Source organism: Anser brachyrhynchus (assembly GCF_964034855.1).
Source record: "Anser brachyrhynchus genome assembly, chromosome: 3".
NCBI lineage: Eukaryota > Metazoa > Chordata > Aves > Anseriformes > Anatidae > Anser > Anser brachyrhynchus.
Window position 1 is genome coordinate 104320763 of NC_137696.1, and position 13715 is coordinate 104334477.

General features: G+C 39.9%; 1 protein-coding gene across 10 annotated transcripts in view; it reads right to left on the reverse strand.

The window, feature by feature from the left end:
• ARHGEF10 (Rho guanine nucleotide exchange factor 10) overlaps positions 1–13715 on the reverse strand; it is a 121176-nt gene that overhangs the window by 13815 nt on the left and 93646 nt on the right. For all 10 annotated transcript variants that reach the window (XM_080587746.1, XM_080587748.1, XM_080587747.1 and 7 more), the window contains 2 exons: positions 9065–9207; positions 336–510 (listed from right to left, as the gene is read on the reverse strand). In XM_080587746.1, coding sequence (XP_080443872.1) covers positions 336–510; positions 9065–9207 — 318 coding nt within the window. The remainder of the gene's footprint in view (positions 1–335; positions 511–9064; positions 9208–13715) is intronic.

Consider the following 13715-nt stretch of genomic DNA (forward strand, 5'->3'; position numbering starts at 1 on the left):
CTAAATTTTGCAAAGCAAACACATTTTCTTGGTAGACTGCACTGCCCTAATGTTTTATAGTCACAAAAAAAGAAAGGACAAAACAGAATACTCTGCCTGCTTATCTATATAATTTACAGCCTTTAAAGGAGAAGAACTGCTACTCAACGAGCTCACTGCACACATTGTTCTTTTGGGAAGGCAACAGACTGCGACTGACTAAAGTAAATAGTCACAAGACAGTTATCAAAGTCTGAGACGGATGTTCTGATTCTGGCCTTATCTATAACACTCTGGAAAATAACATTGACAGAGGCGAAACAAAAATGTTTTATCATATGGTGTGATTCAACTACCTGGCAACATATTGTGAACAGGCGTGGCAATGTTAATATCCTGGAGGTGTTTCAGCGTCTCTGTGTGGAACAGGCGAAGCGTGGATCCAGATGTGAAGGCAATCCAGACTCCCACTCCAGCAACAGCCATGTGAGAGATTACCATCCCCTCCTCTTGATGAGCTTCGAAATGGCTCTGTAAGAAAAACAAGATAAGTATAATCTTCTGTATAAGATCTATTAATTTTTCCTGTTACCTTTTTTTCTGGAAAATACATCATCATTAGTATGTAAAGATTCTCAGCTTTTGAACCTAAGTTCTAACTAAAGATAGAATAACTTCACCATAACTTAGATGGATGTTCAAGTGGTGTAGTAGGTTGCTAACTATTTCCCCTTGGATTTTAAGGGCTTCATTCTGCTCCCTGACTCTGTCTTCTAGCTCAGTAAGCTGGATACCCTGAGAAGAATTAGCTGAAGTAATAAAGGCTGAAGCAAAAAAGTCATTAAGTATCTCGGGCTTTTCCTCTTATCTTGGCACTATGATTCCCCTCACATCCAATAGTCCTCCTTTTCTTGTTTATGCACTCAAAAAAACTTTTTTTACTTTTTTTTTTATTTTTTTTTTTACTGCAGTGGTCAAGTTAAGCTCTAGCTGGGCTTTGGCCCTTCTAATTTCCTCCCTGCATAACCTCACATTTTTGTAGTCCACCTGAGTTGCCTGCCCCTTGTTCCAAAGGTCATAAACTCTGTTTTTATTCCTGAGTTCCAGAAGAAATTCTCTGTTCAGCCAAGCTGTTTGTCTTCTCCATCAGCTCATCTTTCAGCACACAGGGATTGCCTGCTCCTGTGCCTGCAAGACTTTTCTTGAAGAACGTCCAGGTGTCCTGGACTTATCTTTTAGAACTGCCTCCCAAGAGACCCCGTCAACCACGTCCCTAAATAGACCAAAAGTAGCTCTACAAAAACCCAAAGTAGTAGTTCTGCTGACTGCCCTTCTTGCTTCCCCAAGGATCGAGAACTCTATCATCACATGATCACCATATCCAAGAAAGCATCTTTTTGATTCAGACATTTCTGAATTTAGTAGTAGTATTGGAAGATAATATTTAGAAGTATTAGCTATTTTGTATCCCTGACCTTCAAAATATTGATGCTTCTTGTTAGAAAGATCAAAATGCTCCTTCTGACGAAAGTAGTAATGCCAGACTTTCAGGATCTAGTGCCTGAATTGTTTTCCTTGATCTGGTGATTTCACAGTTATGACTTCTATGCGGCTCCAGGAAGGCTGACACATGTTTGTGTAACACACAAAATAAAGTTGTAGTGAAGGTCTTTAATCATTTACAAGAAGTAAAGATTTTTTGGTTCCTTTTTTGTCATGTCAGTAAACTGTTTATAAAGTTAAACACAGCCTTTTAATGTTGCACCAGCTATAACAAATACAGAGAGCTAGTCTGATAAACAAGACTTCCGTGATTAAATAAATGGTAAACTGTTCTTTGCATACAAATCCCTACCTGAAGGATATGTAAATAAATATCTTCATTAATATTCACAGTACATATTATATTTGCAGATAAAATGCAAAAGTACCCTGTTGCTCCAAGTGAAAGCATATTTCAGTTTTCTATGTGTTATAATTAAAAGTTACATCTTGGTCATTTTGCATGCAAATCTAAATTACAAATTTCTTGGAAAAAGCCTAAGATGATTATGTTTTGAATGTAGTTGGGTTATATAGTTCAATTCTTCATCTAAATTCAATGAGTAGATGAAGATCACAGATGAAGAATAGAACTTCAAGCTTTCACAAAACCTAACTTGTGATATTTTACTTAGAGGCCGTTTTTTATTTTATTACTTACCAGTACAAAATAATCCATAAATTAGCACTTTCCACTGAGAAATTAGCTGCTTAAAAATAACGTGATTTTTTTTTTTTAATTTTGTTTATGCTATTCTTCAAATGTTCATTAGAAAAAAATGAATAGTTTCTCTCCAGCTGTTAGGCAGTAGTTCAGATTTAGAGAGCATTACTATATTACTTTTTGACTCTTCTAATAACAACACTGCAGAACGCAAGGTAAGCACCCCTGACAGGTACATTTATATTCATCGCTTTCCTCAATCTCCACTCATTTTTTATTTTTTTTTAATCGAATAACATAGCTTTGAGCACCCTGATCTAGTGGAAGGTGTCCCAACCCATGGCAGCGGGGTCGGATCTAGTTGATCTTTAAGGTCCCTTCCAATCCAAACCATTCTGTGATTCTATGATCATGCAATTTACTCATCAGAAGTTACCCACAAACAACATCTTTTAAAGCCAGAAACAGATCTTATGACTAGATTTCCTGATATTCTCACAATGCATGTAAATGTTTTATTGCAGACAGCTCTTCATAACAATAGTTTTACCCATCTAATTGACCAAGGGAAGCCAGCAGAGGTAATCTTTTTGGATTTCAGCAAAGTTTTCAATACTGTCTCTCACAGTACCCTTCTGGACAAAATGCTGAGCTTACCGCTAGACAAAAACATAATGTGATGGGTGAACAATTGGCTGACAGGTCAGGCTCAAAGAGTTGTAGTAAGTGGGGTTACACCAGGCTTGAAGCCAGTCGCTATTGTGATCCCACAGGTTTCCATTTAAGGGAAAGTCAAATGCTCACAAAGTGAGTTTGCAGATGACACCAAATTAGGAGGAGCTGCTGACTCCTTTGAGGATGGAGAGGCCTTGCAGAAAGATCTTGACAAATTAGAGGGTTGGGCAATCACCAACCATATGAAATTTAATAGGCACAAGTGCCAGATTCTGCACCTGGACACAGCCAACTCTGGTTATATATAATGGGTGATGAGAGGCTCAAGAGCAGCCCCATGGAAAGGGATCTAGGGATTGTGGTTGATGGCAAGTTGAATATGAGCCATCAGTGTGCCCTGGCAGCCAGAAGGGCCAACCATACCCTGGGGTGCATCAGGCACAGTACTGCCAGCCAGCTGAGGGAAGTGACTGTCCCGTGTTGGTGTGGCCTCACGTTGAGTACTGTGTGCAGTTTTGAGCACCACAGTATAAAAAGGACATAAAACTATTAGAGAGTGTCCAAAGGAGGGCAACAAAGATGGTGAAGGGTCTAGAGGGCATGATGTATGAGGGGCAGCTGAGGTCCCTTGGTTTGTTCAGCCCAGAGCAGAGCAGGCTGAGGGGAGGCCTCATGGCGGCCTGCAGCTCCCTCATGAGGGAAGCTCAGCGGCAGGCGCTGAGCTCTGCTCTCTGGGGACAGCGACAGGACCCGAGGGAACGGCATGGAGCTGGGACAGGGGAGGGTCAGGCTGGGTGTGAGGAAAAGGTTCTTCACCAAGAGGATGGTCGGGCACTGGGACAGGCTCCCCAGGGAAGTGGTCACGACACCAAACCTACCAGAGTTCAACAAGTGTTCGGAGATCATTCTCAGAAATACAGTTTGAGTTTTGGGTGGTCCTGTGTAGAGTCAAGAGTTGGATTCAATGATCCTTGTGGACCCCTTCCAACTTGGGATATTCTATGAACTTTTGTTTATAGACTCATACATCAGTACACTGATCACATAATCACAGAATGGCTTGGGTTGAAAGGGACCTTAAAGATCACCTAGTTCCGACCCCCCTGCCATGGGCAGGGACACCTCTCACTAGATGAGGTTGCTCAAAGCCCCACCCAACCTGGCCTTGGCACTTCCATGGATGTGGCATCCACAACATCTCTGGGCAACCTGTTCCAGTGCCTCACCACCCTCACAGCAAATAATTTCTTCCTAACATCTAATCTGAATCTCCCTTCTTTTGGTTTAAAGCTGTTACCTCTTGTCCTATCACTACCTGAGAAAGAATCCCTCTCCAGCTTTCTTGTAGGCCCCCCTTAGGTACTGGTAGGCTGCTATAAGGTCACTCTAGAGCCTTCTCTTCTCTAAACTCAACAACTCCAGCTGTCTCAGCCTCGATGGTAACCAATTGACTTTTAAAAACTTCTCAGGGACAAATCCAAGGCGACTGAAGTAAATCTTACCAGCAATTTGCACTGCTTGGAATAAGAAGAAAAACGAAGCTGATGATAAAAATTAATTTTCTCTGGTTTTCTGACCACAGAGGACAATACTGTGAGTGCAACTGTAAACAACTTGCACAGGCATTTTTGTCACATTCCATTTTTACCAGCTAACTCATTATACTCCCACTTTGTCTGCCCTGCAGTTGGTACAGCTGTCTGTTGAAACAGACACATTTAAAGGGAAACTATAATATTGTCAACACCACAAGAAGCATAGAAAAAGAACTATTCTTCTCATTCAACGGGCCTTCTGAGATGAAGCAGGAACATACCCAAACTTGTATATTCTTTTACAAACCACAAGTTTTTGTATAGAGGATAATTTTGACATCTGTTTCAATTACACGTCTATCTGAAATCCAAGAGCCACCCTTTTTCCTCAAGTTCTTTTTTTATACATTACAGGAAATACAGATATGAGAGGACAAAAATGCCCCTTTCCCTTTGTTATTAAAAGAATTGAACTCCATTTTACTATTTTACTTTTCATAAATACATTAGTCTCTGCCTTCTATTCAGAGCCCCCCCCCCCTTTTTTCCCCCCCTCAGGCAGTCTTCTCCTAACTCTATGGCAACACCAGAGCTTCAGAACACATTCTGGATGCCACAGCAAGTGGAGTCTGACATAGCTAACTATTGTTTCAACAGCGCGGAGCACAGCTGAAATGTTTCTTTTGAGGGGTTGCCCACTTGTACCAAACAGCTGTGCCAAGAACTGAACCACATTAGTCCAAGGTTAATGAGAGATGCATAATGGGTATCATTGTCCACAAGGTGAAAGAAATTGTTTTTACTTCTTTAAAGAAGATACAGTAGTTGGGCAACACACACTCAGGTATAGGGATTTTCATTTGTTTAGTTTATTCAGCTAAATATTTCGGTTTATTCTACTTATACATTGTTAAAACTAGAGCAGCTCATAAATAGTTAGCCAAGTTTTAAAAACAAGACGAAACAGAACAGGATGGAATGCCATTCAATTCTTGACTTTATTCTGTTAAATTCTCTAGCTTTTTTGTTGATGTTGTTGTTTTTAAACAGACTACCTTTGCAGAGCTTAAGGGTCTACATGCACAGAGAACTCTACAGGATCAAAGCTCATACTAAACAGCAATACAACTGCCAGACCTGGGGTCAAGGCTGAGGACAAGTTTCTTCTTCATAGAAAGAGTATCAGAAAATAAAATTAATACATAACAACAATTGATGTATTTCTCACATATCCCTTGCCAAGTAGCTTGAGGCATTGTGCCAGTATGGGGCACCGTGCCGATAAAAGTGATTTCCTTAAACACTACAACTACTACAATAACGTTTCATTAAAACAAGTGAATTGAAAGTCTTATCCAAGGGTGTTAAAAAAAAAAAAAAAAAGCAGGAAAAGTGTGTAACACCCAAAATCAATATATCGGATGCCAAATCTGCTCACTGTGTAATAATTTAAAAAAAAAAAAGTTTAAATCAGAGTCTTAAAGAAGCAGGGAGGTGTGCAATGAGATTGTGTTCAGAGGATAATGTACTTTGCACTTAGAAATGCACGGACAGTTAAATGAAATACCTATGAAGCTGGGAGTGCCTTACAAGGAAGGCGTTTATGAAATGATCTTGAATATGCTCGTGGGCTTGCATAAATAAGGTCTTCAAAACTAGTCAGGTACCTTTATAAATAGTTTATAATGACACAGAGCACATAAAATGTATGCACAATAACAGAAAGCAATCAAGAAAAAAGCAGCAGTAACTTGAGGAATACGGAGAAACAAAGGATTTGTACAAAGGGAAGAATAACAGTTGAGCCTTGTGCAACACCTGCATTCCTGCTGACAGAGCAAAGATGAATATTACCGAACTTGACTCTGAAATTCTCGACTCAAATCTTTACTATTGACTGAATCTCCTCTCAAGAGAGGACACAGAGGGAGAATACACATTTCTTTGCTGACACTTCCCTCCATACAGGAACGCTTCTGCTCTGCACAGTACAGAAGAGGTAGCTCAGATATATTTTGTTTCTGATATTGTTAAAATATATCCTATAGAGAGTGTCTCAACTTCCTTGTGTATTAAACCAATATTGCCAATAAACATGGTATGGGCATCATAGCAGGCAACTTTTGGAAATATAAAACCAGGAAGTTATCAAAACAAGTAAGGTAACTGAGGAGAGCAATAAAAAGTAGTGAGCTGTTTTGTCTGGTGAGATGATAAAAACAGGATCAGTAACTGTGTATATCTTAGGATCAATAAAAAGCAACAGAAACCCATCATTTGTTTGCACGTCTGTGAGGAAGAAAACATGCTATGGTATGAGTATTTCTGTGAAATAAACATGATCATCAGCTAGTCATGCAAAAATTCATCACATTCTTGAATACAATTATCTGTGCCGCAAAAACATTATTCAACCCAGACACGCCATTTCCAGTTGCACCGTTTCTTATCTGTTGCTTGTGCAGCATTCATTGCTTGTGTGTTAATTATAGCTATAAAGTCAGTGGATCTATAACAATCTAGGCTCTGAAAACAACGGATGGGTTAGTTTACAAAGCATCTGGGAAATGGAAAGAAACCTCCTGGGATGTTTTTGTAGGAAAACCTGAAGTAAAAGCTAAAAAATGGAGCTACCATGTCTGAGAGAGATTGACAGAATATTATTTGTATCTCTCTGAACTTCTGTTTTCACTATTGTAATCGACTATGCCATACTGTATTTTGGTAGCGTAACCTTAATATGTTCTTTAATCCTCCAAGCTTGTCTGGATTTGTTCTGTGCCGAAATAGCACACCATAATCCCACCTGCAGGCATACCACCTGACCTGGGAAGAACTTGGTAATTGAAACAGGCCAGAACTGCCAAAATTATTTACAGTGATCTGGCTTTATAAAACCAATTTCAGGAACAATCTGACTGTGATCTACTACTACTGCCATGAATATCTTGTGAGAATCAGAGAGATCAGAAAGATCACAGAATCAAAGAATATCCCGAGCTGGAAGGGTCCTACAAGGATCATTGAGTCCAACTCCTGACTCTACACAGGACCATCCAAAAATCAAACCCTGTGTCTGAGAGCATTGTCCAAATGCTTCTTGAGCTCTGCCAGGCTCAGTGCTGTGACCACTGCCCTGGGGAGCCTGCCCCAGTGCCCGACCACCCTCTGGGTGCAGAACCTTTCCCTAACCCCCAGCCTGACCCTCCCCTGTCCCAGCTCCATGCCGTTCCCTCGGGTCCTGTCGCTGTCCCCAGAGAGCAGAGCTCAGCGCCTGCCCCTCCGCTCCCCTCGTGAGGGAGCTGCAGGCCGCCATGAGGCCTCCCCTCAGCCTGCTCTGCTCTGGGATGAACAAACCAAGGGACCTCAGCTGCTCCTCATACATCATGCCCTCTAGACCCTTCACCATCTTTGTCGCCCTCCTTTGGATGCCAGCAGTTTTGTATCCTTATTCTGTGGTGCCCTAAGCGTCAGGCAATGCTCAAGGTGAGGTCACACCAGTGCAGAGCAGAGTAAGAATTCCTCACAGATGTCTATAGGACAGTAATTCCAGGTGTCCCAGAGGCTACCCCACACCCCACAATTTAGGTAATTGGAAGTCCATCACAAGAACCTATCCAAATCACCATTTCAAAATCTGTTTCTCATCATAACATCCAAACTAACAACAAAACAAGGATAAAAGAAAAATAAAAATGAAAGGAAAACAAAGAAGGAAAACATATGACTCTAGCATTTACTTAGATGAAGCAAGTCACCCAGAAATCACAGATAAAAACAGGAAATTAGGACACTCGCTCTCCCTGCAAACCCATGACAATGACTCACAGAATCAATTGTTCCAAACAGACAATTGTTGGGAGAAAACAGGATCATCAATGAAAAAAAAAAAGCAGCAACAAAGCACACACAGAAGGAGGCTGTGATCTCATCACAGATTCCCGCCTGAAAGAATTTCATGGCTGTAAACATCATGGCACTCAGTATAATTGTACCGTAGGTTGAAGGAGAGGCTTTAATTGCTCACATTTTATCAACTCTAAACTTTAGGCGCTGAGACATTCTTTTGGTGGAGTGCTGCAATTTTATCAGAATTGAAGGCTTCATGCTTTTTGGAAAATGCGGTTGTAAATATGAGTTTGAATCCTTAACATTCTTCTGTCCTTCCAGAAAAGCTGACGTTTGCATGATCATTCATTTGAAAATGTTCTTACACAAAGGACATTTCTGTAGACCACTGAGAAACAGAAGTGATCCGAAATATGCTAAGAAATCCTCAGAAAGTAGAAGTCACATCTAACTATGCAGAGGCAGTGTTTTTGCATTAAAACCTTCTGGAATCAACAGGCAATTCCTACAGGCTGCTTTTGTTGCTGCTTTTCCCTCCAATCTCATTTTTAAGCAAACCTCTTCTCCTAAATACCCTACAAGCATTTTATGTGGAAATGTGTGGGGAAAAAGAAGCAAGCCTAGATCTAATCAAGCATCAGCAAAGAACATCATGGTAGAATTTCAGACTGCAGTGTGTGGGATTTAACACAATAAATGAAACCATAGTTCATGAAACGCTTCCTAAATCTTCACATTTCATAAAGAGATTTTAATGTTTAAATTTTACCACTTACACCTTGCAGCATAGCATGTAAATAATAATTTCAAAAGCACTTACCTCTATGGAATGCGTCACTGTGCTGATTATAAAAATCTGTCCACCACATGCAGCCCAAATGGTATCTTCCATCACAAGCAGACTTCTGACAGGCAGAACCCCCAACTTGACTGTCTTCTGAGGTTCGGTGTTCCATGTCCCATCTTTAAGAAAAAAGAAAGAATGTGCACAATAAAATTACAATCGTTATTATAAAATACTTTTGAAAACTCCGTGCTTCAGTTTATTGAGAATGACCAAAGAGCACCCAGAAACGGAGCTGAGAACAAATCCACAGGCTTTAACATGAAAACTTGTAAATATACAAAGAATGGAAACAGTGATACCACAGAGCCTACCGCGCAAAACTTTGCAAAGTCACACTTGGATTTACATCTGTTTAATTTTAACTTCCAGGGTAAGTTTGTAAGGGTAATCCCCTTACCTTAATGTTTTAAGAGGAAAAAAAAAATGCTCGTGTATTTGTTAATTGAACAAATTTTATCTGGTTTAATTGATAAACATGGAACCAAACCCCACATTGCTCTTCTCATATAAACGCTTTTCTTTCCAGAGGAAGTAAAGTCAGAAAGCCACAACTGACACAGTTTTCTCCAACTCAGAAGGATCTCACAAGTGAACTGTTTCAGCTGAAATCAAATTCCAGCTAGGACAGAATCTTATTTCAAGAAGTTAGGTTATTGCGGTAGGTTTTAATGAGCTCCAATAACTCTCTAGCTGCATATTGATGGGGAATGGATTTTCTGTCACTAGATGCTTCATGTAAGAAGGTGTTTTTTTGTTTTGTTTTGTTTTGTTTTTTTGGTGATGGTTGTTGCTGTTTTTAATTAAAACTGAATTCTGTGCTGTATCTTCGCTTTTTCTGTTATTCCCCTATCCTGGTTTTGGCAGGGATAGAGTTAATTTTCTTCCTAATAGCTGGTGTGGTGCTTTGTTTTGGATTTAGGATGAGAATAATGCTGATAATACACTGAAGTTTTAGCTGTTGCAGAGCAGTGCTCACACAGAGCCAAGGACTGTCAGCTCCTCGTGCTGACCTGCCAGCGAGGGGGTTGGGGGTGCACCAGGAGCTGGGAGGGGACACAGCCAGGACAGCTGGCCCAGGCTGCCCAGAGGGATGTCCCACACCGTGTGGCATCACGCTCAGCAATAAAAGCTGGGGGAAGATGGTCAGGGGGATGCCATTACTGTGCGACTGGGTGGGCACAGGTTGGCTGGTGCTGAGCAACTGCATTGTGCATCACTTGCTTTGTTTATTCTTTTTGTTGCTTTTAAAAATTATATTATTATCCTTTTCTTTCCTTCTTAGTATACTGTCCTCATCTCAACACACAAGTTCTTGCATTTTTCAGTTTTCTCCCCAACCCCTCTGTGGGCTGGAGGGAGTGAACAAACGGCCACAGGGTGTTTAGCTGTCTGCTGGGTTAAACCACGACATCCCCTCAGCTATAATCCACAGTGTTTTCTGTGGACCACATTTAGCAGATCCAAATTACAATACGCAGCACATGTTGCAGCATCAGTTATTCAGAGACCTTTTAATAAGAGCTGCATGCCACCGCTTACTGCTGCGGTCACTTACATTTGACATCTCTTTGAAACAAGGATTAGCAGATCATTTGTCTAAAAAATTTAACAGCTAGCAATACTGTTGAAATATTTGCAGCTGTCTTTTATACATACATTTTGCCATAACTATTTTAATACTTTTATGAGTTTATATCTATTGTAAGAACTCACTGAACATTCTCGAATACTACCTTTCTGTCCATTATTTAGTATTACTATCAAAATTTGATAATGTATCTGTTTTAACACTGAGATAAAATGTATTGAAAAGGCCCCATTTCCTCATTTGAAAGCCGCCTTCCTGCATAAGCTGCAGAAATGTTGTTTCCTTTACTTACATTAGTTTCAACTTGGTAGCCACTTGAATTTTGATTTATAAGACCAAGGTAAGCACATCTTTAGTCAAGCACTTGAGCACATTTCTTTTTTTTTTTTTTCCTGTAACAAGTCCACCTTTCATTATCTGCTTAGGCATTATCTGCTTCACACTAACAGCAACAATGATAAGCCTCTGCTTTGGAGTGCTTCTAATTGCTTCTGCCATCTGCATTATGCAGTCTTCACTGAGTCATTCCCGGGATGTGGCTCTGTTCTGAAAGCATCTTTGCAAAAATGGCATTTAGTTTCAGACTGTCAAAATCATTTTCATGATTTCAGCTTGCAAGTAAGAATGTTTCCAATTATTAGCCTGTGAACTCTCCCAGCAATGCAAAGTCACTATGCTCTTCGTGACTCATGTGTACCATTAGCAATAAAGAAACTTCTGGAAAAGTTTGCATTTGCTAGCATCCACACAATCCTCAAATTAAATTCTTATCTGGAGGCTGCCCATACCCTGTGAATGCTTTAACCACTGTGTGCAGTTCAGTGCACACAGAACTTCAGAGAACAGAGCTGTACGTGTGCTTATCCTGGCTTTCATTGCCAGTTATACTGAGAGCAGAAGCTGTAACAGCATCTAGTACATAGCACCCTCACGTTTCCTTTTCGGAGATAAACCCAGGATAATTCTACTACATACTTACTGTCTCTTCTGAAGGATATGCCAAACAACAAGCTACCTTTTTTCGCTGTAGTCATACGGCCCACACTGAACACCACATTAATGTACAGACAAAACTGCTCAATGAACTCAATAGCTCTTTTTCTTACACACATTCAATCTATACATCAATCTAACACGTAGTTGACTCTAAACTGACAAATGAGTGGGGATTGTCAGCATCTCAACCGTGGACTCTGGGATTTAAATTTTGTTTAAATTTCTTATCAATCACCTAAGTTTATTGTTTTTTGTTTTGTTTTTTAATTGAGGATCATGAACATCCTCAAATTTTGTACAACTCCTCAGATGGCTTAGCATTAAGCCACCTCATTAATTTCGATCAAGTCTCATTTAAAATCATTATCTAGCATTTGCAGTAGTTTGTGAGTAAAAATGAAAATCAGTACTGCTGTCAGATGGATGTCAATTTTGAAAGAAAAAAACAACTTACTACAATGTAAGGAGGTGGAGTTCAGTGTCACTGACAAATAGCAATGTTATGAATGTTTGATTTAACAATTATGAGTATCAAAACTCACTTCTCAAAAACATTTTCACTCGGTGCTTTTAGCATAACACTTTATCAATGCAGTTACTTTTAAGATTTCAGGGGATCAGAAAAAGGTGAGATAGAGACCTGATGTCTTTTGCGTTTCCATGACTTTATGCAAAGAAACAGCAATCCCACTTGACATCAACCCAGGCAAAATCTGGAGCTCAGTATCACCCTACCCAGATACCCTAGATATGTGATAAGGCTATTCTGCAGTACTTTTTTTTATTTCTTTTTGCAATCATTGCTGTCCCCCAGATCAGTCAGCATCTGAGACAGACGAAGTTAAAAAAAAAAAAAAAAAAAAAAAAAAAAAAGAGGGCAAATGGGAAGACTCTCTAGCCTGGTAATGAGGACAGGATTTAAATGATGGGTAAACTGTATTCTTATCCCTGCCTCAACGAACGCTTAATTAATTATACAAAGTGGGATGACACCAGGAGGAGAAATTAAGCTTTGCTTCTTTCTCCTTATTTTGTGACGGCTGTTGAAATCTCTTGAGAGTTGGAACCATGGGTACAAATCCTCTCAAGCAAGGCAAGGGATTAAGCTTGGTAATCCAACACGCTTGTGTGAATGCTTTAACCACAGACTCCTGGCTAAAAGCAAGGTCAGGACTTCATTTTGCTGACCAAGATTACTCCCACCACCACCCCCTGCCCAACCCCCAGCCAAAATAACTTAACAGGTCCGAATCTAGTTTACAAATAGATTCAAGACCATCAAAATCCCACTTTTGAGAAAACATACTGCTCTCTCTGCCTCTCCTTCCAGATCTCACCAGGTTCTATTCGATACTAGCCTGCACAGATTTCACGTTTGATGTTGGCTTTTTCATGTTATCTGTCTAATCCAAAGTTCATTGCTTCTAAAATCTAAGTGAAATACTACCTCCACCTGCGTAAATGGATGCAAATTCAAGACGCGGTTATGTAAGTATGCTCAGTAAGTGGCACTATCTATTTAAAACTACGCACAGCCCTTGCAAAAGAAATGGAAAGGCTTCATTTGAAGTTATAAATACTTGGTTAGATACTCAATTAATATATTGGTTTCCTTGTAAGGAAAAGAAAAAAAAAAAAAGAAATAGGAAATAAGAAAGTAGTAGCTGAAATAAAACTTTTGTCAGTAAAAAGTCAAGGCATATGACAGGACAAAGCCAGACCAAGGCTCCCAGCGTGACTTCTTGCAGAGTCTTCCAAACTGTTTCATGAAAAGCAGGAACTGATCAAAAGAAAAATAAGTAATGGAGATGTATATAATGCAGCTCACAGAGAGCTGGCTAGACAACGCCCTTCAGAGTGTCCACAGAAATGTGGCTTAAAATTCTGTTCAGTCAGTGAACAGAATTTGTTCTTGTTTCTGTTCTTTAAATAATCATTGTTTTAGTTTTAAGATTTTCTGGTCATCCTTATCTCTAGACTGCTAAAAAGCCACAGACAACAAATTCTGCTTTAACCTACAGGGTAAGTATATAAATACCA